The sequence below is a fragment of the Habropoda laboriosa genome, unplaced genomic scaffold (assembly GCF_001263275.1).
Source record: "Habropoda laboriosa isolate 0110345459 unplaced genomic scaffold, ASM126327v1 scaffold61, whole genome shotgun sequence".
NCBI lineage: Eukaryota > Metazoa > Arthropoda > Insecta > Hymenoptera > Apidae > Habropoda > Habropoda laboriosa.
The window spans coordinates 448,760-475,635 of record NW_017100203.1 but is presented as its reverse complement, the minus strand read 5'-3'; the positions used below and the strand labels follow the sequence as shown (position 1 = coordinate 475,635).

The following is a 26,876-nucleotide window of genomic DNA, read 5'->3' as shown; positions in this document are numbered from 1 at the left end:
TCTTCCTACTATTTTATTGATAATTAATTTTGATAAAAATGGAAACAGAAATTATTCGTTTCGAAACTAATGAATAAAAAAATGCAAAATATAAAACGTAAAGTAAACGCGACTGTGTACACTTTGTACAAAAGGTCCTAGAATTTGATTCTTATGTTTCCCTGTCAGTACGCCGCTCTACCTCGTATGGTGCGGGAGTATGTAGGTATAGTAACATCCTAGCAGAATCAAACATTTGTTTCTTCTAGTGCTAACACTTTTGATGTCATAACAATAAATTGACAAAATGTGGAAATTTATAACTCGTGGTATTCGTGAAACTTTGGAACGCCGTGTATGTCGTACAAATGTTTATTCGCAAACATTTCAAGATCCCAATCCAAAAAATGAGGTTAAGGCCAGCTTGACGTGTAACTACAAATTTTTGGTACCGAGTTTTTCGGTTTTCAATAAACACTTCTGTGGATCAACAAAAACTGATGGTGCAGAGGACAAGGAACATGATTCCAAGTGGAATACAAAACATTCTTGGTCAGAAGCTATAAAATTGGTAAATTGCGCTGTTTTGTTTATCTTTCTTATCTATGATCTTTTTATCTGATGTTATTATTTAAGATGCAAAGGTTATAAAAATCCAAATGTTATTTTAAGAGTTTGATTTAAATATATTTCATATTTCTATTCATGTAAACAGATGTACCTGAATTTATAAATTTTCACTAAAATTATCTTTAAAGTTACAAATTTAAAAATACTTTTGCAAATATAGTTTTATCATGTAACTTATAATGTTTATATTAGTAACACTAATTATATTTTTCAAATAATTAATGTAGGTTTAATTTTTTAATAGACCACTTGGATGGCACTTGGATGGGTGGTATGTGAAACATTATGTCTTGGCAGAAGAATCTCTGAAAAGGAAAAACGTGATTCCTTAAAAAATAAACGAATACAAGTTTCAGAAGCATGTATTTCTGACCTAATTGGTCAAGTATTAAATTTAAGGCCAAAACATATTCTACCTATTATTAATTGTGTTGGCAGTAGTAAGATATATGCTCAAGAAAATACAGAAGCTGAATGGAAACCTGATAAACCATTTGGACCAATCACCATTGAAGAGGTGAGAATGTTGTTCTGTAGACATTACAATTCATGAAAAAGAGATTATAATATCTAGCAAATAACATATTTTGTAATAAAAAAAAAAATTCGCACTCTGTAATTAGTGATTTTTATTTAACATAAATTTGTCATATAACTAATCTGTAGAATCATAAATATGCTATCTTCAAATTTCATAATGAAAAAGAATGATTTCTATTCCATTGAATTGTACCTTACAGTTTTGTCTTTTTCTAATATCAATTTCATAATTGTAATTCATGTTTCAATAAATAATTCTGCAATGTTAGGCATTTCATTGTAAATTATTGTTCTACAATATATTATGTAAAATTATAAAGAAAAACATGTTTGAATATTTTTTATTTTATCTCCTTCCCAATATAAATATTTTTTCATTTATTCAGTTACTAAAATTGTATTATAAAAATAAACAAATGATTGTAAATATTGTACTGTGACAGTGGTATTCATTTTTAATCATTTTTTTTTACTATAATTGTATGCACAAGATTGTATATATGTGAAGTATTTTAACCAATTGAAAACTAACTGAGGGATCAATTATTTTTAATTGAATTATAAAAGTGTGTAAAATGAAAGGTGATGGTTTAAAAATATTTTCAATTTGAAGAACTGTAAAATAAAGATTATTAATATTATTTGATTTAATATTTATATTTTTACATATTCTTAGGCCTTGAAGGAAGCCACTGAAGAATTTGCTAATATTCATAAATTAGCTACAGCTGAATTTGAACTTCATTATGGTTTGAAAGCTTTAGAAGAAAGACGTTACAAGGATGCTATAAAACATTTTACTGCTGGTGCAAAACTATCATCTGCTGTTAGTATGTTCAATTTAGGTTTGTGTCACGAATTAGGCCTTGGAACATTGGTTGATCATGCAAAGGTATGATAGTATTTCAATGGTATACACAATTTCATTTAAGAATTAAATTATATTTCATAATGAATAAAAAATGTTTATTTCCTTAGGCTGCAAAATATTATAGTGATGCAGCAGAGCAAGATCATGCAGATGCTATATATAACTTAGGAGTTTTTTATGCTCAAGGCATAGGTGGTTTCACAGTAGATCTTGATAGGGCTCGTAACTATTTTATTAAAGCAGCAAAGTTAGGGCAAAGACAAGCACAACATGCGTTAGATTTAGAGAAAAACTATTATCAGTCTAAGAAAAAAGAACATGACATGATGCTTTCAAATAAGCATGAAAATATCAAAAAATGTATGCAAACAAATGAACATGTGAATCATATTCTTAAGAAACTGATTAATTACAATAGTGCGTTATATACACAGTCACAAGTAGAATTTTCTGAAAATTCTAATCATAAGCAAGCTACAATAGGATCTAGTGATGCAACACAGCTGTTTTTAGATATGTTTGGGTTAAACGAGCCAAATATATTACCTGTTCCTGTGGAATCAAGTAATTGTAGTGTGCCATGTTAAAGAGCAGCAGAATCGTTGAAAATGAAAATACGATATTTGTCGTATATATAGAAATCCTTATACAAAGGAATTTTTTATAGCATTAATGTCAATTATGTTACAATGAATTATGAAGTTTAAAAGTAAAAAAGAAAACTACAATTCGTATTCGTATTTCGTATATGACAGGATATATTTAAAGTATACAGTATTTTTACAAAAAATATTTATTTAACGTAATATTCTTTTAAAGAATCACTTTCATACATAATCATAAAATACAATTGTGATGTTAATATACCATAATAGATATAAAAGTATCTTGTTTTCGCAATCAATGAAGATCTTTCCCTCATTTGTATATGTTCATATAAATTCATGTCATTTCCACAAATAAATTTTTTCTGATTTTCATTTAATATTTTTAAAAGAATATTTATTTTGGTGCAAAAGTATAGAAACTTTATTGGTAATTTAAATTTTATACAATTTCAACATTAGTTAAACTGTTATCTGTGATGAATACAAAGATTCTGTATATATACTTATCATAGAATAGATTAATGCCATTTTATGTAACATAGACGTGGTTGATGTAACAAATGAAGTATGTTGTATGTTTGTTAAAATCACATTAATCATTTTTTTTATGACTATTTTATTTTTTTCATATTTTTTTTTGTGCGCATAAGCATTTTTCATTATTCTTTTATAAAAATCGATAAAAAGAATAAAACCTTGTTAAATAAGTATTTGTGTTTTATTTATTAGAAGCTTTAAATTCACCAGTGTGCATCATGCTTTTGTATTGTTTTTTTTATAAATTCACTGTGATTGGCATATAAATTCAAACTTTTATCAATGTCCATCCATTTCACATTTCGCGCATCGTCTCCAGCTACTAGCGTTATTTTCCCAACAATACTATTATCATAATCGTGGAAATTCAAGGCTACAGTTTCCATCCAAGCGTTATCTGTATTTCTAGGATCGTCCACATATCCTTTATAAATTTCTTCCCCATTTTCAAAAAAATCTCTAACAGATTTTTCTAACTTTTCTCTCTCTTCTTTACTTTTTTCTAGAGAATTCATAGCTTCCTCCATGAACTCCCTTTTTAAAGTCGTTGAGACTGTTTCACCTGGGTCGACCATTCCACCGGGAATGGCCCATTCGCCGGAATCTCGTCTTTGTATCGTAACAAATTGTAGAATTGGTTTTTTCGTGTCTTTGTTTATTTCTGGGGCTCCTCCAGCATTTCGTTTCCAACGAGTTACAATTGGATCTGCCGCGTGATTTGGTCCCCATCTTCCTAACAGACCACGTCCGATAATACCGGTGCGACCGATAGGATTTAAAGGATAGCCATCCTTGTTTAGAACGTAGTTACCCGTAAAACTCTTACGATTCACCTTTCCTGTTAGCAATAAATTTATGTGTACCCAAAAGTATCACAATATGCGATATAAAATTCGAACGATCAATATTATGGTTGATTGAAGTAGTAGTTCTATTTCATTTAAATTTGTGTATGATGAAATATTATAGTTTATCACGTAATAATGTTACGTAAAGAATTAGTATTTTCGTGAAAATATAGAAAAACCAATAAACAAATTGATTTCATGTAACCCATATAAATTAATTTATGAAGATTAATTATAAAAATCGTAAACATGTGATGCTTGAAATGCGTTACTATAATTTGTTAAGTGGAAATTGTAAGTATAAAGTATTTTGATACAAATCGATGACAGTTAATTCTAGTACTGTGTAAATAACATGATATTTATTATCATAATGATAGTAATCATAAATTTCCAAGCATAATAAACTTAGCAGTTTTATGCATCGCAATTTTTAAGATGTATGAAGTTAGAATATATTGTTTGTAAAGTAAATAACATTAAGATATTAATAAATTACAATGTTTTATAATCCTTTTTTAAACAATAAAAATCTTAAATTAATACTAAATTTCGAACTTTGCAAAATTGTAGATACTGCAGGTTAGGTGTTCTCAAAATTAATAAGTTAAGCGTGAAGTAATATTTTAAATATAATTGCTTACCGTCAATAGAGTTCCAATTTGGTTTAAATGAAACTTCGCTAATTTCCGGATCCGCCCATGGTTTTCCTTTAAGAACTGGTGCTGTATATTCAACTGGTTTATATTCTGCATATTCAATATTCCATGAAACTTTATTTTCAGGTACATCAAAGCGATTCACGTTACTGGATGGATAGAATCCTTGTCTACATTTATAATGAATCATTCTGGTAAATGCACTCTGCATGAATATATGCTAAAATTGTTTTCAAGTAACAGACAAAATGTAATCAGGTGTGCTGACTATTGACTAAGCGCTTCCTTTACTTTACAAAATGAAAAAAAAATAGTAGATAAAGTAACTACATTATTTTTCATACATTGGTAAAAAGGCTAGCATTATCGGTGATGCAGTATTTTTGAAAATAAAGATTAAAGATCAGCGACTTCGAAATTTATAAAAATTGTTGGAAGATTTGTTCTCGGGGGAATCAATATTAGTTCGAATTTTAACCACTACTAGTGCCGTAATCTCATTTCATGCTGAATCGATAACGTTGAAAGTGACACGAAAGTGGTAAGAAGATTTGGAGGATGAGAACCAAAAATTTATTGCATGTGGATCTGCTCTGTATGTGTGTGTTAAGGCGTATATATTTGTTTATAATTATATGTCATATTTCAGTTTTAATAAGTTCATAACTTTTATATGAATAAAGAAGAGATAAATATTTTATACTGCTTTATATTTTAGTTATTATTTTGATTATATTTAGTATTTTTGTGACAGAATGGGAGATATTTTAAAATAGTAACAACAATTAAAATGTTCGCGAATACGTATTTTCATTTTATTATACAAGACATGTACTTCTAAAATACTCAGGTATTCATACACTCGTTAATAAGGTGAACAGTTTATTAATAAAGAGCATTTTGATACCTTTTGTAAATATATCCAAAAATACCATACACACAGTACATAATACAATTTATAATTTACTTTAATTTAATAATATAATGTTCAGTAAAATTTATCCAATCATACGATATATGTAGTGACAATCGAATTAAATGTATCATAATAATTGTGATAGTCAATCATATACAAAATAAGATCAAACATTTGTAAAATATTTCTATCAATCGCGACTTTCTTATATGTAATTATATACATATATGTAGTTGTGTTATAAAATTGTATGCAATATTTAACTGTACACTAACTACAGATATTCCTCGACCTAAAGTTTAGGTATTTGTTACTGAATTTAAATATTTTGAACACATTTTAGCATATAAATTTATAGTATTTGGAAAAGCTTGTTTATTTTTTTTAAGTTTCTTACATTTTCCAAATATTGATCAAGATATACGTATATTCATACAATATTATGTATTCAGACTTATTCATTAAAAATTACTTTCTGTAGATTTCCATCTAAATTACCATCGGTATATGTCGGGGAATACTCATAATCCGTGTATTAAAAATGGGTATGTATATACCTACAATTTGAGTTTGTTATTGTGCTAGTGAAAATTAGTATGACATGTATTTAAAAACAACTTTGTTATTTAATAAGAAACACATTAGAAATTCTACAATCATTTCTAGGATTGAAAGATCATTACATAGATATCAGAGTCATGAAAAATCATGTATGCATGTTATAAAAATTCCTTTGGGCATACAAAGATACATAAACAGTTTTATTCCACATAATCCTTGGTATTACACAATATTTATTAAGATATTTTTTAAAAGTGTATAAGTGTAAAATGTAAAATGTATAATGTAAAATGTAAAATGGGACATATTTACAGTTTCTTAGGGACTTGAACTCTGGATCATACCAGAACACACGTTGGGCTACTGTTGGAGACTTTTTCTCAAACATTGGGACACTAGTAGCTTGTTACTCTTGAAAGTATCTATGTTGGAAGACTAGATTAAAAACGTCTACAAAATTTAACAGTAAATTCTACAAAATTTATTCCTCTCTTTTTAATAGAATCAAGTCGTGATCAGCCTGCACTCGAATGAGTAATACTTTAATTTGATGTACCATGTACCATTAATGCCCTGATTTATGAATACTATATTGGCACAAATATAATCAAAGTCTTAGCTTTCCATTATCAATTCCCAATTTCTTCATCGAACTATGTGAATCAATTTATCGTCTTCTATCATTATTATCATTGTTCAATTTAAGTTACCAGCTTTTAAGCTAAAATGTTCACCATCATTGACAATAATATGTATCACTGATCCCAATATTCACTTTTTCTTATGGTTAATGCTATTTGCTTTAATTTTAATGCATGTACAGCTGCCTATGTAAGTAATGTAGCACCAATGTAACCATCAATTCCTTTCTTTGTAAAATCCAAGAGATTCTCGTGTCTTTGATATGCAAGTCAAATCCAACTCCAAAGTGTAGGCGGTTGTAGTTCGACTCGTGACAAACCTTGTCTTCAAACGATCACGAAGCTCGTTTTCTGAACCTGCAGGCTACAAGCGAGGAATCACGCTATCGCGATCCTCAAGAATAAAATGAATCTCGACCAGAAACGTGAGAAAGGTCGGCTTATCAGATACCGTGATCAAATTCGTGATATCCTTCGGCGCCAGTGAATACAACATCCACCCAAACTCTCATAGCCTCTGGACTCGGTGCCATTAAGTGATACAGTCTAGATGACGTTTTGATGATGAAAGTCAACGATGGCTGTGGCGATCGCACGGTGTTCATGTGGTCCACGTAAACCTCCTCAATAGACTATGCATAGAAAAATATTTTATGTTAGTTGAGGACCGAAAATCGTTTTTTTTTATTACAAAAACGATACTAAATAATTTTATAATACGATACAATAATTTTTTGTCTGTAGAACAGCAACATAATTTCTTTGTAGAACAGCTAATATTAAAATAAAAAAAGATAAATTTATCGTTCCTTTATTTTCGTATAATTAAATAAAAAAAAATCATTCTTTCATTGAGGAGTACAGAAATTCTATATTTCTCACAAACATTATTACATGTTACGAACACACTAATTATATGGATTTAATGACGTTTCGAACACTCTTCAAACTAAGTAATAAGTACTTCTTGTTTTAACTCTAATAATAGCCTGTCCCATAATTCTACTATTTCAAATAGAAACCGGTTTCACGTATCATTACCTCTGGTTCTACGTCTACAGCTTAGAAACTGTATCTCGTAATAAAGTATGGAATTATTCTGAATTGATAAGAAACGAGTCAGTGTTACAATTTGTTATTATTTTTAGTGTTTCTTGTTTTAAAATATAAAATACGAAGTTTTGCAACACCCATCTAAATCTACGACACTTTTTATATCTCTTTCGGTGTTTAATACTTTCGCTACCACGGACGCAACGTATGCGGTCTCTTGTGTGCCAGCGTCGACAGTGTGTCGGTCGGTCAAATAAAGTTTTCGCAATTTTTTTCAAATTTCCGTAGCAAAGCACGTGATAGGTGTTTTACACGTTCGCTGCCACGGACGCAACGTATGCGGTCCGAAATGCGGTACCTTGTGTGCCAGCGTCGACGGTGCGTCGACAGTGTGTATCGAACTGTGAATCATATTTTCGATTTCAGGTGGCAGCGAAAATGTGAACTTTTCATAAATAAAATAAACTTGATAAATTTTATCTGACGATGTTTTAGCCGCACTTCGTACTTTTGTGGCGGTACAGATATTTCATGTGAAATACAATATTTAAATACACTTTTTGATTATTTTACATACCTGAAAATAAATCACTCCGCGCGCCTTTCTAGACGAGCTGTCGCTGTAATACGATAAAGTCTTTCTCTTCCGGTCGAAGACGAACCACCGTTTGTTCCAATGATGGAACTTCTTGCTCATCTTCGACAAGTAACCACTGCAACTGGTCGTATCGACCGTGACATCGTGTATCAGGGGTAACTGATGCCCGGCCGTTTCGATGTGATGCCTCAGGTCCAGGGACTCTGACTTGATGGGGAGGTATCTCGTGAGCGGCCTCTGCGAACCGTTCATAAATCATTGAATTTACAAGCTGTGAAAGCAACACTGTCAGGTTTAAACGGTTTAATACTGTTAGGCCAACACGTCCACGGAGAATGTCGTGTTAATAGAATTGGAGAAATTGCGAATGGGAAACATGTTGACACGAGAGAGAGAGAGAGAGAGAGAGAGAGAACAGTTTTTAAAGTGTGTTTCGAGTGCCGGTGTGAGGATTCCTTTTCTTTCTTTTTTTTTTTCAAATGGCTAATCGCCTAAACGGAAGAGTTGGAAGGCTGGTGTGGTAATGGTAGGTCGCTTGATTTTCGTGGAATTTAAGCATCGTCTCTAGAGAGAAGCCAATTCTTTTTGAGATTAAATATGTAACAAGAGCTCTTCGCGTTAGAAGTGGTCTGTGTAATAGTCGACAGCTGCCTGTCTCACGCAGTGAAAGCTCTCTAGGATATTAGGGAAAATGTATTGGGTTCTTGAGAGTTGGATTGATTAACGAGTATCTGAATTCATGTTGATTTTTTTTTTTTTTTTCAGTGATAGAAAATGTTAGTTTGAAAGAAGTATATATTTGACAGTTTATTGGATATGATAGAGAAGTATATATTTAGTAGCTTATCAGGCACAATATAGAAGTATATATTTAATAGTTTCTTAGATATGATAAAGAAGTATATTTGGCAGAATATCAGACACGACAAAAAAGTATATATGGCAATTTATTAGATATGATAAAGAAGCATAGATTTAGTAGTTTCTTAGATATGATAAAGAAGTATATTTGGCAGTTTATCAGATGTGATAAAGAAGTACATATTTAGTAGTTTCTTAGATATGATAAGGAAGTATATTTGGCAGTTAGTTTATCAGATATGATGAAGAAGTATAGATTTAGCAGTTTGTCGGATATATGTCTAATTAATAATATTAACGAGAATATGTTATAGCATGAAATAATTTTGTTTAGTTGATATTCATAGGCTTAACACTGTGAGTGTCAATATTCACTGAAATATCGCTTCCATAATGGCTCCTGTCCATTATTATCTTCATAGCTACCGTCAATTGGAAAATTCAATGGCACACTTTTAATGACCCCGACGCGTCATTTATGATCAATGACGTATATAGTCTACTTTGAACCTTTTTACTCATCGACATCGTTAATACTTGACAGATGCGTAGCGTATGAATAACTGGTTATAAATATACTATCGTATCGTTTTGCGAAGAAAAATTTCCATACCTTAATATTATCCCACATTTAATTAAGATAATAAATCCGCTATAATAGAAATACTTTTTTTCTTCTTAAAAATATGAACAGCGACGGGGGTAAATTTTGGAGAAAATTGTTTTTCGAAAATTTTTCTACCGTAAAAAAAGTTACGTTTCTTGTAAATATTCGCGATAATATGAAAATTCAATTTTTTTTACTGACTGTTCTCACTCTCAGGAACGTTTCATTGCCGAAACTAAAAATTACTTCGTTATTAGCGTCAATTGAACTGCATTTCTGCAGAGTTTCAAATTTTTTCGAATTTTCGGATTACCGAACTTTAGTTCTTAGATATGCGAAATTTTCGCGTAACACAAATTTGAAAAAGTATCACTTTTTCTTGTGTGAAATAAAAAATATAAATATTACAATATTACAAATAATATTAAATTAAAAACCAAAAAAAAAAAATATTAACGAACCTGCAGTTTTGCCTTTTCACGATGTTTGACCGGTTGCAGTGGTCCAAGGGTGTCCATTTCGCTGGAAGTTTGTGAAAGAGGGCGACTTCCGTTTCCGTCGATTATTCCCCCGCTATTGTTGCTAAGCCTTTCGCCTTCCATTGATGTCCTTCGATCGTCTCTCATCTAGAACAGAAATAAATATATCAAGTATAAAGTAAAAAGGAAGAAAACAAAAATGCATAATTTTCCACGGAACGATTATACGCGCTTGTAAGTACGTGTCGAGCAATTAAACTGAGAATGTATTTTCATGGTAATTATTAAAGAAAAGTGAAAAGGTCATAAGAAAAAATTAAGCGGTTGTAGTAGGTGCTCCGTATTTTTACGTTATCATCATATGATAAATTTGTAGTAGCAAGGTAACATCTTTTTACAGAATACTACAATGTTTCATTCTATAAAATATTTAAGTAAAATCAGAATTTTAAACTTTACACGATTTATTCTATTTTATAAAAAAAGTAGAATTCACATTTTTTCTTGCACACTAATTTCGTATTACTTCGTTGATTTGAAATAATATTCGAGAAAACTTTGTTTTGAAATATTCCAATACCCTTGTAAATTTCTTATTAACAACAAGAACTTGATTAAATAAATTTCAAAATTTTGTATTAAAATATCCATTAACTTTTACTACTAAAATATGAATAACTGACGAATATAAATAGTTTAGGATTATGTAATTAACTCTTAATTAGCCAATTACACTTCACAATCTATCTGCACGTCATATTTCATGCGACTGACATTACCATCGTAAAAAAATTGTATCTAACTGCACTTGTTGCCCAAACTTCAACAAATTGACTATCCTCGAAGAACCACATAGTCTGTTGAATAATTAAACATTCGTTCAATTTAATTAGAACACACTGAAAAAAAAAGGAGAGAAACGAAATTGTGTTGCGCCTCTAACCTAGACCCGGACAATCTGGCCAGAGGTGCATAAATTCGCTTTCTAAGCCACGGTTATATTTATAAATCCTGCACATCGAGGAGAGAACACGCGTGTAAGCCACACCTGTTTAATCTGTTCGTACAAAAGAAAAATCCTTCTTTTCTTTCATTAGAGAAAAAAACCAGGAAAAGTAACCAAATTAACCCTAATGCGTTCTTTCATTCGATTATACACTTAATTCTTCATAGAAAAACATTTTTTTTACACACGGTTGGTAAACTGGGTCGTTTATGGTAAAACAAGTCTAATATTTTTTACTGTTCTAGGTTTCCAAAAAAATGTGAAAAAATTCTTACTACATTTGCGGTTATTCGTTAAGTCACGTTTTACAATAAAAATTTGTTTCGAAGAAATACGAGAGTGAAATTTCGCTTGGGTCGTTAGTGACCCAGATTGCCTACGGAGCATCGAGATTTTCGGGTAAAACAGAGCCGAATTTTTGTTACCAGCGCGTCATATAAATCTAGAGAATAAACTTTTATATATAATATTAAGATAATATCAAAAGTTATTAAAAAAATAAGAAGGCGATGGGTCAAAAAAGACCCCGAGCACAGTACTTGGATAGAAATTACCGACTGTACGAAGGAGAACGGAAGTATAATCCAGGAGAAAATTCCTTCTTTCTTGTATTCACATTTCCAATTTCGAATCGCGGTTTCAACGACGTGACGAACTCTTCAAACTTTCCACGTCGCCTTTCTTTTCGCGCGAATTTTCATTTTCGCGTCGGGGAAACAACCGGGAATTAATGGATTTCTGGAAATAACTCAAACCGACGTTCTCTCGTTCACAGCCTGCAGGCAGGCCGTTAAGCACGATTAACGAGAAAAATTTGCGCAATGAAGCGAACCAACGGGAGAATAAGCGATGTGTGGGTGAGGAACGGTGCCTCTTGTTGCCTTTTGTCTTCGTTCGTCCGTTCGTCGAAGGGTTCGTGTGCCGTTTTTGTTTCGCCGAAACGCGCACCCTCTTCGGGTATAATGCGTCACACACGTCGCGTAGAAGAAACGAAGCGAACAGGTTTTAATTTCATTTCCACTGAATTTGAAATACGATCCCCCTTTTTTCCCCTTTCTCGCTGTTTTTTAGATTTTATATATTCTTAAATATTTTAAATTTATTTGCCTTTCTTCGTGGCTCTGTCGTTAAAGAAATTCGTCGAAGGATCATCTCACGAAAATCAACCTTTACGAAATATTGTTTTTCAGAAAGTCTGCGGTTCGAGTTTCGAATTTTACAATAAAGCTAGATAAGATTCTATTGACAAGCTGCTTCGTGCATTTATCCGGGGATAAAAAATGTTTCTTAATATTGAGTTTATCGCTGTAACAGGTTTGATAGCTTCAAAGTTACACTTCGATCTTTCGATTTATATTTGCATATTTATCCAATATTTAAAAAAACGTGATTTATCAGTTAGATATTAAGGGGAATCGATTTTTCCTATGATTTCTATCGTGATTGGATGAGGATTAAATTGTTTCAAAATTGATTTATGTTAAGATTTTCTAAATTTTTTGTTGAACCAATAAGATTATCTTTCTTCGAGAAACATTTTAAAATAACATACAAAGTATAATTTAAAGAGATAAACAAATGGTATCGACAACTTGGATGTGTTTTATTTGAAAAGTATCAATGAAGATATGTATATGGTTTCAGAAGCGAGAATGAACATTTTTACACGAATCTCAACCTGTCTGTTTATTTGGTGCTTGTTTCTTTTTTTTTTCTTTTTTACTAATTTTGTATGTGGAAATATCTGTATTTAAAATATGTAAAAACTCCAAACATGTTGGAGCATGTTATTGTCATTTGTAATCTAAAAATACAGGTCCACTGTGATGTCTACCTTGAAGACTGTTTCATATATCTATCATTATTTTTATAGCCAAGGAACGTACAGCCTCGTTATTTAGCTTTCGTACACTTTCTAAACAGTTTCATTCTTCGTTCTCTTATGTTATATTAAAAGTACAATGCTAACATTGAATGTTCTTTGTGCGTCATATGAAACAATTCAAGATTAATTCATTGTTACAAAAATAAAAAAAAAAGAAATAGAAAATTCTACGTTGAATTTTCCTTGAGATACAGATCTACAAATGTTTCTTTTTAACACAAAATATACATTAGCAAATACCTGTTATAAAATAAAAAAGCACTTCACACAGAATCGAACCACTAAAAATAGAAAAAAAAAAGAAAAGGTTCTTCATGCGTCATATAAAACAATTTAAAATCAATTCATCACTAAAATAAAAAAAAAAAAAATAGAACGTTTTAAATAGAAGTTTACAAACTTCTATCGCAAAATATGCACAAAAATATATTCGTTATAAAATGTAAACCGAAAGATTTCAAAGAGCACTTCATACAGAATCAAACCACTAAAAATGAAAAAATAAAAAAATAGAACATTCTATATTAAATTTGAAAAAAAAAAAAAAAAATGCGAATTTACAAACTTTTATCGTAAAATATACACCAACAGATATCTATTATAAAATGCAAACCAAACGATCTCAAAAAACACTTCAAACAGAATCAAACTAGGAAATATAAAAAAAGTAGAACATTTTACCTTAAATTAAAAAAAAAACAAGTTTACAAACTTTTATCACAAAATGTATACAAGCGAATGCTTGTTGCAAAACGCAAAACGAAAGATTTCAAAGAGCACTTCAAACAGACTCAAACCGCTAAAAACCGAAAAAAGAAAAAATTTCTACTAATCACTTACTCGTCGCCTACGAACGTGCTTCTTCTTAGTTCTGTTCTTCATGTAACTCATCCACATCAGTGACATTCTCAAACGCTCTACGATACTACAACTATCTTCAAACAAGTAGTCAAACGTAGCAATCAAACTACTGGTACAATTACAAAACAGAATATCCTGTAGTACCCAAAAGAAAAATGGTACAATTATCCCACGTCCACTGTGTGCTTTCTCAATTGAAAAATTCGATCGAAAAAACGAAAAGGAAGAAACCGGAACAGGTTGAACCAAACACGAGCAAACACAGAAAAGGCGTTTCGAAACCGTCCGACTGAAACGGTACGAACGACAGCGAAGAACTGATGCCCACGGACAAACGTTCAGGAGACCGGTTCGCGGGTTAAAATGCCACGGCTCCTCCCTCTCTTCAATCGCGAGATCTTTTTTCTGCGCACGGAAAATCGGTTGCTCATTCATGAGCAAAATCGTTCGTCGGGGTTCGACCGTGCGTTTGTTTAAGAAAAAAAGGGAGACAGAGTGATTTTCTGCGTAGCATTTGGGGAATCTGCGTCACTCTCCTGGCTTTATTCGAATTTCTTTTATTCGCGCTTGAACATTCTCACGTGGAAGAATTCGATAGCCGGAGTTGCGTAAGTTCGGGAAGAGGAGTTTTAGTTTGATATACAGTCGGCCGCATAAGTGTTCGCCCACCTACCGCACTCAGTGTCTCTGTAGGTAAAAGTAGGAAAATATGCAGGTGAAATTTGAATAAAAAAAAATGCAGAAATGAAGCTTAATTTATACAAAGTAAGATGACATTTTGCGGGATTCATAATTGTTATACATGTATCATAATGTGGCGGGAACGCAAAAGTGTTCGTCCACGAATATTTATACTGAATAAGATGCTTAGTAGCGAACCAAACTTTAAAACAACTGAATGTTTTGTTAAACTTCTGCAATCGGCAACAGTTGATCTCAGACATCCAGAAAGAAAATATCGTAGTGATAATAATAATGAATTGTAAGAGACGTGAAAGATCGCTTTCTCAACGAGAATATATTGTAAGAGAAAATCAGTCAGGATAACGGTGGTGAGCGTTTGAATAAGATATAAACGTGGGTGGTTAAACAGAGTGAATGCTTGTATTTCGAACTATCCTGTACGAGTGCTGATACAATTCTATCTTTCCTGAAAAACCTAGTCAAGAGGACCCCCTTGACAATATGGCCTTTCTTAGCCTTGAGGCAGAACTATCCCTAGGAAGGGGAAACGCAGCAGAAGACTGCACATGGCCCACTCAAGCCTTCGCTTTTTGGACTTTTCTAACAATATTGTAAAATTTTGGAAAGAAGGAAAATCTGAAAGGGAAATTTCAGAATTAGTGGATATACCACGATCTACAGTACAGAAGTTTAAGGAAGACAGAACAATTGTAAGTAAGCCCCGACAAGGAAGACCGAAACTGCTGAATACTTAGAACTGTTAAGCAGGATCTCCACATTTCAACACCTGAGATACAGGAAAAAGTTCTGTCTCCCTTAGGCAAAACTGTAAGTCGCGACAGAATTCGACGGATACTCCACAGAGCCAATTTGAAGAGCCATATTAGTCGTAAGAGACCGTTAATTACTGCTACAAATAGTAAAAAGAGATTAGACTTTGCCAAAAACTACGTTTCAAGAACAGAAGATTTTTGGAAACGTGTTATATTCACCGACGAGTCTAAATTTTGCGTTTTTGATACACCTAGCAAAAAAGTTTGAAGGAAACCGAATGCAGAGTTTCAAAAAGAAAATTTAACACCAACCGTGAAACACGGGGGAGCGTCGCTCATGGTGTGGGGCTGTATGTCGATGGTTGGGGTTGGTGATTACCACCATGGTACCATGGATCGTTGGATGTACCTAAATATATTAAAGGAACATTTACTTGGAAGTGCTGAGAAATTTGGAATCAAAGATAACTTTATGTTCCAGCAGGACAACAACCCAAAGCACAAAGCCGCCATCGTTAGAGAATGGATATTACATAACGCCCCGCATTATTTAGAAACACCACCCCAGTCACCGGATATAAACCCAATTGAACACTTGTGGGCAGAAATAAAAAAAAATATTCGCAAATCACCGCCGAAAAATCGTGATGACTTAAAACAACGTTTTATAGAGGAGTGGGAAAAAATACCACCAGACTTTACAGAAAAGTTAGTAAAGTCAATGCCCAAACGTCTAAAAGCCATAATTTCATCTAAAGGGTACCATACTAAGTATTAAGAGTAGTAACGGCAATTTTGTATAATAATAAGTTCATTAGTATGTAAGTGGACGAACACTTTTGCGTTCGAGTTTCCCGCCACATTATGATACATCGTTTACAGTTATGAATCCCGCAAAATGTCATCTTATTTTGTATAAATTAAGCTTCATTTCTGCATTTCTTTTTTTTTTTTTCAAATTTCATCTGCATATTTTCCTACTTTTACCTACAGATACACCGAGTGCGGTAGGTGGACGAACACTTATGCGGCCGACTGTACATAGTAATTTCTGTAATTCATTCCATTCTAGCAAAGTAATTCTTAAACTCTTCGTAATTTATCATCCCCTGTAAAATAAGCTAGGCTATTATCCACATCTTTAATTGTAAGTTTCATACCTTGGGGCGACTGTGATATGCATCTACACTGCTTTGTTCACTCGTTTGTTTTCGCATCACCGCAACCGTTTCGCAACCATTAAATAATCGTCGTCACTGGACGTTTCCATATCACTATCCTCTTTTAGTTCTGTATCGCTATCCCCTTCTGACTTCAGGCTTTCTTCTTCATCTGAATTGGTATCCTTTCTTTTTCCGTTTCACAATGCATTGCTTCCTTCTTCGCTCATTGTTCAAATTCTCTTCCTTCCTCCCCGCCAGGTAATTTTTCAACTTATTTCTTAATTCTGTTTTTCTACCCTTTGTTTCTAAATTCAACCCTTCCAATTTCTCTCTTAATTTTTTAAATTCATCGGTGAGGCTTGTTGTTGCTACACTATTGTTTGCTCTCCCATCGGTGTTTTTACTTACTTTATATTTCGCAGAGTCTTTCCTCGTCCATCTTCTCTCTCCGCGTCTTCAGCTATGTACGTTTATTACAGTGCGATCAGCGTCGTCGTCAATGCTACTTCCTTTGATAAATTTCAATGCTTTATACAACACTTCAATATGAACAATTGCATAAGAAGCACCGTGTACGACTTTACAACTTTCTTTTTTTGTCAACTCTTTATTAACATTTGCCTCCCGCGGGTTTCGATTCTATCCCGGTCGAGCCCCCATATATGTATGTATATTTGTTCAATTCGGAAAATATTTTAAGAATATTTTCATCCGAAGTATACATAAAAATAGTTTCGGAGCACATTTTATTCTATCGTTTCTGTAGTATCCTCTTAATTACGATATTGTTTAATATTTTCTACATTAAATGAATATGTATGTATGTAAGTGTAGTTTTAAAATCTCTTCTCTTTAATAACTGTGAGATCCAGAAAAAATGATGCATGACGTCTTGAGACTTTCTTGTTATTTCGCCGATTCTTATTCCACGTTCCCTGTTAATTATGGGATTATGTACATTATCTTTTTTGACATTCAATATGTGAACTTTGTTTTGAAGATACTTATCTTCATGAGTGTTTGGTGGTTTGAAGTAGGGCTGTGAATATTGACTAAGGCTGGAGCACACGAACGACGGACGTCAGTTTAATACGAAAATAAAAGTAAATTTGTTAAAAATAAAAAGAAATACAAATTAAAATAAATTAATTTCCCTTTAATCACTGATAACCTGCAGTTAATAGTCACTTTAATATGAACATATTCTGAATTGTGTCGTGTACTATTTGCATGATTAGATTACATTCCTAAGGTTCTACTTTTCTTAAAGCGCGATCACGACTGTAAATCACCGAGTAAGATGAAACGAAGACAACGCTTGGAAAATTTCTCTACGAATTGAAATGTTGAATTTTCGATAAATCTCTGGTCTAACAAAAATAATGGGGAAAGAACGCCAGGAAATTATTTTTTCCGTTTGCCAACGATTTGTAACAGTGCAAAGTGGTTTTCCCTGTTACTGCGCGAAGAAATTTTTCTTCCAATAGAAAAATTATTGCGTACTATCTCACTATCCACTAATTCAGTGTGATTATCAAAAAAAGTAGATTTGTCAAAAATAAAAGAAATAATATAAATATATGTACGAGAAATTAAGAAGAATAAATTTTTTAAAATTAAGCAAAATTTACAAATTAAAAGAAATTAATTTTTTAAATTAAACAAAATTTGCAAATTAAAATAAATAAATTTTTTAGACTTAAACAAAAGTCACAAATGAAAATAATTCATTTTCCTTTAATCACTGATAATCTGTAATTGATCACTTTGAGAAAATAGTCGATCAGGGAAAAATTATTCCTCATTTCTTCGAATGAAATTTGCATCGATGATCGATGGGTGAATTCCATTCCCACGCGGAAATTTCTCAGAGTTTCTGCAACATTTGCGTATCGAGTCCTAGATACGAGTATCATCGCTAAAATATACAAACGACGACGAAAATGTTTGCTCTAGAATGTGCGGATATTTGTGAGATACGCGTTCGAAAGACCGTGTTTCTCTTCGCCATCGTAAATTACGCGTCCTCAGAGACACGATCTGGGGACTCGGCTGTTGGCAGAATCGTCTCGTGTTAAAAAAAAAAAAAGAAACACTTTCGTTTAACGAAGTGTGGAAAATAACGAGAAATGTAATTTTGCTTTTTCGAAAATTCACGTCCAAATTACCATCATATCGAATCTAATGCGTTTGAAAAATTTTCTGGTGAAATGATAACTCGTCAATTGCAAATAGAGATTGAAATTTGGTGTTCTGTGAAGATTTAAAAAATGATTTCTCTTGGTATCTCTTCTTTGCGCAATGCTTTTTGTATTACGCTCGACTTTCAGTAATATCTTTGGTCAAATGTGTTTTAAATAGGATGCAATGTGAGTTCGTATCTTCTTTTTTTTTTTTTTATTGTTTTATTGTTATTTTTGGTTATTACTTCTTTATTGTTTTAGGGCTATTATTTTAACGATTATTTATTGGTTGACTGTAATACAATTTGAAGATATAAATTTTCAATCAAACAAATATGCATTCAATATTTCAAGTCTTGTGAATTTTATTCCTTTATACGTTTTATAAATTGAATATGTTTGAGTTGATTTTCGTTTTTTTTGATTTCACTTAAAATGCATAAAATATACTCAACTTAGGAACTGGAACAATTGTCACAATATTTGGACTTACGTGAGCTCCATTTTTAGCTGCTTCTTATAAACTGCTTTTTTCCAATATAACAAAAAGCTCAATCTTAAATGTACAGATATATCATTCCAATATATTTATTTAACATAATTGTCATTATTAACATTAAAAGGATCAGTAAAAAAATCATCGTCGTGTAAAAACAAATGTCTCCGTTGAATATTTCGAGAAACAGAAGATTTTTTTTTAAATAATTGTTTTTAAGTTTCAGAAGCATATCCTAACCTAAAAAATCGAATGAAAATTTTAGATTTCTCAGTGCTGAGTTACGATTTCGTTCACATCTACCACATAAACGCTACAAACTATACAAAATTCCATCGTTCTCCAATTTTTAAATAATTATTTTCAAGTTTCAGAAGCATATCCTAACCTAAAAAATCGAATGAAAATTTTAGATTTCTCAGTGCTGAGTTACGATTTCGTTCACATCTACCGCATAAACGCTACAAACTATACAAAATTCCATCGTTCTCCAATTTTTAAATAATTATTTTCAAGTTTCAGAAGCATATCCTAACCTAAAAAATCGAATGAAAATTTTAGATTTCTCAGTGCTGAGTTACGATTTCGTTCACATCTACCACATAAACGCTACAAACTATACAAAATTCCATCGTTCTCCAATTTTTAAATAATTATTTTCAAGTTTCAGAAGCATACCCTAACCTAAAAAAATCGAACAAAAATTTCAGATCTCTCAGTAATGAATGAAACAAATTCACAAAAGTTCGTAACGTTTAGCTTTCCAAAGCATCTTATACGAAACTTCAGATCTCTCGGTAACAAATTAACACTGTTTCATTCACATCAGCTAGATAAACGCTACAAATCATATAAAACTCGATCGTTCTCGAATTCGACAAAAAAATCCCACCGCTTAACCGTGTCCGAGCGTAATGCATCCTCTGTTTATAATCAGAGACGCGTTTCCGGTGGCAAAAAAGATGGTCGTCAGACTTGAGAGACCTTCCCTCAACTCGGAACGGAACCACCAACGAGAAAAGCACGCGATGATGATCGACGCGAACACGGACGTGAGCATGATCGCGATGGCAGATGTATAATTATTCGAGGAAGCGACTCGCGGCTATTCTTCACGGTCGGTCTTAAAGCTTTTTTCGTTCCTCGTAAGCAAGTAGGCGAGCCGAATTCTTCGGGTCGTCGTTACGCAAAGAAAAAAAATAACTCGATGTCGCATGATCCACGATCTCGAAAATCTTCCTAGGAGGAACTGCAGTTTCCTCGAATCCTGCGTCATCTTGGACGAACGCGTTCGATGATCGCTTGGAAATACGTAGGTATTTAAACGAAACGTTCAACCGTGAACAGTTTGTGGAAATGATCGTTTGATGTTTGACAAATTTTAACGATTTCTGAAAATCAACACGGACACGATCGATAAATTTGTCTCGATGATTCGTAAAAGTGACGTTTGAGCGACGGTTCAGATTTTTAGCAAGGTTCTGAGACGAAGGTATAGTCGGTGGAAGAAATATAGCGAGATACGATAATTCGGACTAAAAAGCAACTTCTTTGAAAATACTTTCGTTCACAATCTTAGGAGACCGAAGAAAGTGGCAATATCACGTATTAGAATCAGTTATACTAAATTAACCTACTTGAACCTACTGAACAAGGAAGTTGCCCAACTTGTGACTATCCATTTCATCCACTTTTCTGTTTGGCGATCAAGGTTAGAAAAAAGTGATCTAATTTTTTATACAGTTATATTTATATTCATGTTAAATCGAGAGCAATTAAACTGCTTTCCTTGTTGGCAGATTATGTCTTCCATATTTTCTCTATCACAAACGTTGCAATTTTCGAAATTTTCGTGTCCCTGAAGAGATTAAGAGATACGATATTAAGCCTCCATCGCCCTTTTTTCAATAATAATTCACGTTTTGGTAAAAAATTAAGCTGTATTTTGACGCCTGAAGAAATTCTAAATTGATTTTTCGCCTGATTTCTTCCACCGACTATACTTCTCACGCGTGTCGCCGGAAGAAAGAGTCCAGAAGTTCGTTTAATCGAGGAAAATACAGCCGCTTGTTGTCGACGTTTATATCGGTTTGATGAAACGTTGAGAGACGGCTGGAATTTATGATCAACGGGAAAATTAACCGTGGTTCGATCCGTGATCGCTAAACCGAAGATATTTGTGCAGCTGCAGTCATCGAAGTACATATGTACCTAATGTGCAGACAGTATGCTAAAATTATGCAGCATGTGTGCATAATATTAGGACTTTCATTGAATGTGAAATAAAACTAAAGAGTTATTGCAAAATTATTAAGATTCTAAAAAAAAAAAAAAAATTATTCAATTTGGAATTTTACGGTAAAAGGAGCATATATTTTTTTATTAGAAGTTTCTATTTTATGGGTACCAACGTATTTGAATTCGTGTAATTTTTAGTACGATGTACCCGTGTATTTAAAGATCTCTATTTCACGTGTTATTTATCACTTTTTTTATCTCCGTTCCCGTCGTGTTATGACGAAATTTGTTACTGTTATCTGCAGCCTGGTAATCTGTAAAGCCGTATGTTGTTTCCGCAAATTAGTCGGGTAAATATACTTGAACACTCGAGTATTCCACGAATTATATTAAAAATTACAGGAATTAAAATATGTTACTATACGTGTACTGATGATCTGGATTTTTCTAACAAATGGCAAAAAAGTTTCAACCAAATTACAGGAATTAAAATACGTTAATACATGTGGATTTTCAATTTTCTAATACACGTCCAAAGCCATGATCTCTAATTTTTTCTGATATACTGTCATCTTAATACCGCCACTAGATAATTCATACTTCATTCAGAAAGTTCTAAAAAAAGGCTTGAATTGAATTTTTTATTTTTTTCTTTTTTTTGCGTTACGCTTCCTTCCCTAATTTTCGTAAATTGAAATTTTCTCGATAAATGTATCACACTGTTTTAAATAAGTAATAATACGTATCACCACATCGTAATATCAAATTTATCATGAAAGAAGGAAAATAATATGAATACAGACAAAAAGACGAACAATTAAGAAACTCGATCGTCTCTTTTTTTAAGAAAAAGTGAAAAAAATTAGTAGCCAAAATATTGCAGTATTCGATTAATTTTGCAATTTTGTATAAACTGCATTTTATTTAGTCTCCGTTTTTTAAGAAACTTATTTACTTTCCTATCTGCATAAAATGCATTTCCAAAAAATCACTTTTACAAAAATTACCATCTCTCCTCTCACGTAGGCGCGTATAAACGTAGAATTTAACGGACGTTCTGAAAATGAAACTTGTATCGTAACAGGATCTTAACGGGAACGTGAATATCCAGTAAAATTTGCAACTACATTCTGAAATCTGTACATTAAACACCTAGAGTTCAGACCAGATCCCACTAGTGGAGTACATACGAAACGAATTGTCATCTATTTCTCGTATTATCGAGGGGGGAAAACAGAAATCGATATAGGAAAGACGAGTAAGTTTGGTTCGTTAAGGAGTTGAAAACCAGTCTTTGATGATTTCAAAGCGGCATTCTTGAAACAAACGCGACATACCTTGACTCCGGAAGTGTCGTTTGAAAATCTCGTAAACACGTCGTGATTACACGGTATTTCATGTACACGTACTGCTCTCTTGGTACGAGTTTGTATGCATATTTACGCGTTAATGCGCGTACCGCTCCAAGGAGGAGCGAAGAGCAAAGGAAACCGCTACGTGTAATTTGTACTTGTAATGTTAAGTGACGAGAGTCGGAGACGTGTAACGACATTTATGGTGATTTTCAACTGTACGCCCATTATTATTTTCTTTTTTCTTTCTGGAAGTAACAGTTGTGAGTAGGGATCGTAAGTTCATGGATTGTTGTTAAATCAGGAAGAAACGTAAATTTTACTGTTTCGGTATTTTTGTAATTTTATACGTTTTAACGGCGTTCGATGTGGACTTTAAGGTTATTAAATAGAGAAGCTGATTTATTGCGCGGGTATAGGTTGTTGTGTGTAAGCAAATAAGCGTTTGCTATTTGAAAGATTAATTTTATAGGAACTGAGTGTGAGGAAACTTGTGAACGCAAGGAAAATGGGGAGGAATAAGAATTCAGAGAAAAAGTAGAACTTGTCGGAATTCAGAAATTTATAGAAAAAGTAGCAAATCATATCAGAATTCAGAATTTATCGAAAAAATAGAACTTTGCAGAATTCAGAAATTCATCGAAAAAATAGAAGAATATTTTAGAATTCAGAAAATCATAAAAAATGTAGAACATTTCAGAATTCAGAAATCCATCGATAAAGTAGATTTCAGAATTCAGAATCTCATCGAAAAAGTAGAACAGTTCAGAATTCAGAAATTTATCGAAAAAGTAGAAGAATATTGGAGAATTCAGAAATTTATCCAAAAAGTAGAACATTTCAGAATTCAGAAATCATCAAAAATGTAGAACATTTCAGAATTCAGAAATCCATCGATAAAGTAGATTTCAGAATTTAGAATCTCATCGAAAAAGTAGAACAGTTCAGAATTCAGAAATCCATCGATAAAGTAGTTTTCAGAATTCAGAATCTCATCGAAAAAGTAGAAGAGCATTGCAGAATGCAAAAATTCAACGAAAAAGTAGAACATTTCAGAATTCAGAAATTTATCCAAAAGTATTATATAAGAACATTTTTATCCACTCTTTCAACCTTGTATTGCAACACAGTTTTCGAAATATAAAATACTCGAATAGATATTTAAACGATTCACTTATCTTATTTTACACTCAGTAGAAATTTTACATTGCAAGAAATACTTCGAAGTTGAAATATTGCAAGAATTACTACGAGTACAGGGAATTAAGTTGAATATTCTAGGAATTCTACTTTCTTTCATGGTGTACTGCAAATTCTTTGCGAAACAAGCTTCACGCATGAAAGATTGTCTTGGTGTGCGAGTAATTTAGATCCGTCTTCGTCTCATTAAGAGACATAAACCTACACTTCGACCCCGGATGAAATCATTGAATCCGTTAAGTATAGTGGTCGCCAGTCGTAATTACGGAAATTAGGCTCGCCAAGTAAACCCTCTGGATGATTGAAATGCTCGGACAAGTTAACACATATTCGATCAGTGTTCTCGTTATTACAATCATTTCATGAACTCGAAATTGGTGTGCAGTCAATTCCAAATCTATTTTCTTCTAATCTAATTCCAAAAATGAAAAAATAATACAAATTTTTTAAATTATTCATAATTTTGTATTTTTCAAATTTTATCATTGAAAAATACAAAATTCGTCAATTTTGTCAAAACTGACATTCGTCAAAATTCGTCAATTTTGTTTTTCCTCTATTTCTAATAATTTTCGAGATATTATCAGTCTCATTTTTGAAAACAATTGTCGATAAAAAAAAATACGTGTCAAATATTTTTTTGAGAACTACCATATACCAAAGTTTCATCAATTATCACTTCGAGATAGTCCCTTGTGAAATATTCCACTGTGTCCAGTTAAAAAAAACACCCTGTACAATTAAATTTTGAAAAAAAAAAAAAAAAAGAAGAGAAAAGAAAAAGTTACGTTAATTTGGCTCTGAGGTAAAAATACGGTATCAATGACGATAAGAGGTGCAATTTTCTTCATTTTGGGACGTTCCCTTGTTAAACACACTATTAAAGCAAGTTTTTTTAAATTTCCAACCATTTTAAAAATGTAACTGTACGTACTGTTTAGCTTTGAAATGCAAATAATTACTGCAACCATTTATAGCAAGTATGTAAATGTGTTCTGTACGAACTTTTCAAGCTTCATATTCTTTTCGTTCATTTGACTATCGATCTGTTATTAACATGTGTTACAAATCGAAGCAGAAATTGAATTCGATTATAAAGTGGACGGACATTCAATCGGATGACTAACCGTTGAACTTTTATCGGTATTACGGTGAGCAGCAGATAAATATAGCGACGGAGTTTTGTTGGCTTTTTACCGATAGATCTTTTAAGCTGAAAGTCACTAGTAGCGATCACCGGTGATTTGATAAGAAGCAGAATCGATATTGACCTCTTTTTTTCTTTACTACATGTAAGTACGTATTATCTTCTATTTATTTTTCCGTAATTTTCAACGACAAGTGTTTGATCTTTGTTTTAAAAAAAAATTGATTTAAGTTTGAGCACTGTGTTTTGATTTATTTTAATTTTCAACACTGAAATAATTTTGTATTAATCATTTGAATTGTAATTTGAGTAGTAATTTCGTAGTAAAACGTTTGATTTCTAGAATACACATCGAAGCAGTGGAAATTTCTTTTATTTTTCAGTGTTTTCAAAATTTTCAAGAGCATTTTATATTTTCATTGTTTTTTATTATTGGAAATTTAGATAAAAATTTAATTAAAAATGAGAAATTCAAATTACTGAAAATCTAATTTCGAGATTTTTCATTTTCCACTGTTTCCGCTGTCACTTTCTCGTCTGATCACTTCAAAAATAGTAAAATAATTCATTCATTCAATCTGTCATAGACGATATATTAGATGATTGCAAAAGTTCATGCCCGATTTGAAAATGAAACACAAGAGGTGTGTGCAAAGGCATATTTCATTTAAAAATAAAATGAAATGAAATGAATAAATATTTGAAAATAAAACATAAGCGGTGTATCTTTCGATAGGAATGTAACATAACGCTGAAACAAACATCTGTACTGAAGTGCGATAAGGTTCCCGCCATCTCTGAAAATCGGGTATGAACTTTTGCAATCATCCAATAATTATCCAAGATACCAAAGTATTCTCCCAGAGAGAAATTTGTAATTTTGCATTACTAAGCTATTTCTGCAGAACGATGATTAGCGACGATCCGGAAGTTTCGCAAAAGAACCTTGACTTAATTTCGATGTTTAATTTTCGTCAGGCTTCCAAACGAAATTCTTCAACATTTTTCATTTTCAACGTGAAGTAGAACGTGTCCCATTACACGTCACATCTTCGACGTTTCCATTGTGCGAAACGATTTATATTTTTCGCAAAGCATAAAAGTCTTGGCAGCTGGACGAAATGGTTCTCCTCTAATTTACCGCGGGACGAGTTAAATTCGTCACGAATTCGATTGACTTGACCGACACGTAAAATTTTAACGACCGCGAATTCGAAGAACCTGTTAATATTTTCCAACCGGAAAACTGCGTTCTCCTTCCGGTTATTTTGACAGAAATTTCGCAGTAAATCGTTATTTCCGATGAGAATATATTTTTGTAAAAACGAAGAGACAGTAGTTTCATATATTTTAGGTTTACTTTACTTTAACCCTTTCGTGACCGAATTATTTTTTAAAGGAATTTGTTATTTATTTATTGATAATTGTGTTTGTAATGGATACTAAATCGAGATTAATTTTTATTCCATAATTTTATTCGAAATCAATTTTCTTTTAAGT

General features: G+C 32.3%; 3 protein-coding genes across 3 annotated transcripts in view; 1 reads left to right on the top strand and 2 right to left on the bottom strand.

Moving 5' to 3' along the window:
• Window positions 1-197: 197 nt before the first annotated feature.
• LOC108570554 lies at window positions 198-2,611 on the top strand. Its single transcript, XM_017932430.1, has 4 exons — window positions 198-550; window positions 854-1,126; window positions 1,826-2,041; window positions 2,128-2,611. Exons 1-4 carry the CDS (start codon window positions 287-289, stop codon window positions 2,605-2,607), a joined length of 1,233 nt encoding a protein of 410 aa, XP_017787919.1. The 5' UTR covers window positions 198-286; the 3' UTR covers window positions 2,608-2,611.
• Window positions 2,612-3,368: 757 nt separating this feature from the next.
• Window positions 3,369-4,935, bottom strand: LOC108570551 (ADP-ribose pyrophosphatase, mitochondrial). The gene is made up of 2 exons (XM_017932427.1): window positions 4,658-4,935; window positions 3,369-4,003 (listed from the first exon to the last, which is right to left on the bottom strand). The coding sequence occupies exons 1-2, from the start codon at window positions 4,881-4,883 to the stop codon at window positions 3,369-3,371; spliced, it is 861 nt and encodes a 286-aa protein (XP_017787916.1). The 5' UTR covers window positions 4,884-4,935.
• A 1,434-nt stretch (window positions 4,936-6,369) lies between these two features.
• Window positions 6,370-26,876, bottom strand: part of LOC108570565 (pleckstrin homology-like domain family B member 1) — a 128,842-nt gene continuing 108,335 nt past the window's right edge. The window contains exons 12-14 of the mRNA XM_017932442.1: window positions 10,371-10,535; window positions 8,421-8,678; window positions 6,370-7,422 (exon numbers count right to left, since the gene is read on the bottom strand). Of these exons, the coding sequence (XP_017787931.1) occupies window positions 7,234-7,422; window positions 8,421-8,678; window positions 10,371-10,535 (612 nt within the window). The 3' untranslated portion in view covers window positions 6,370-7,233. The remainder of the gene's footprint in view (window positions 7,423-8,420; window positions 8,679-10,370; window positions 10,536-26,876) is intronic.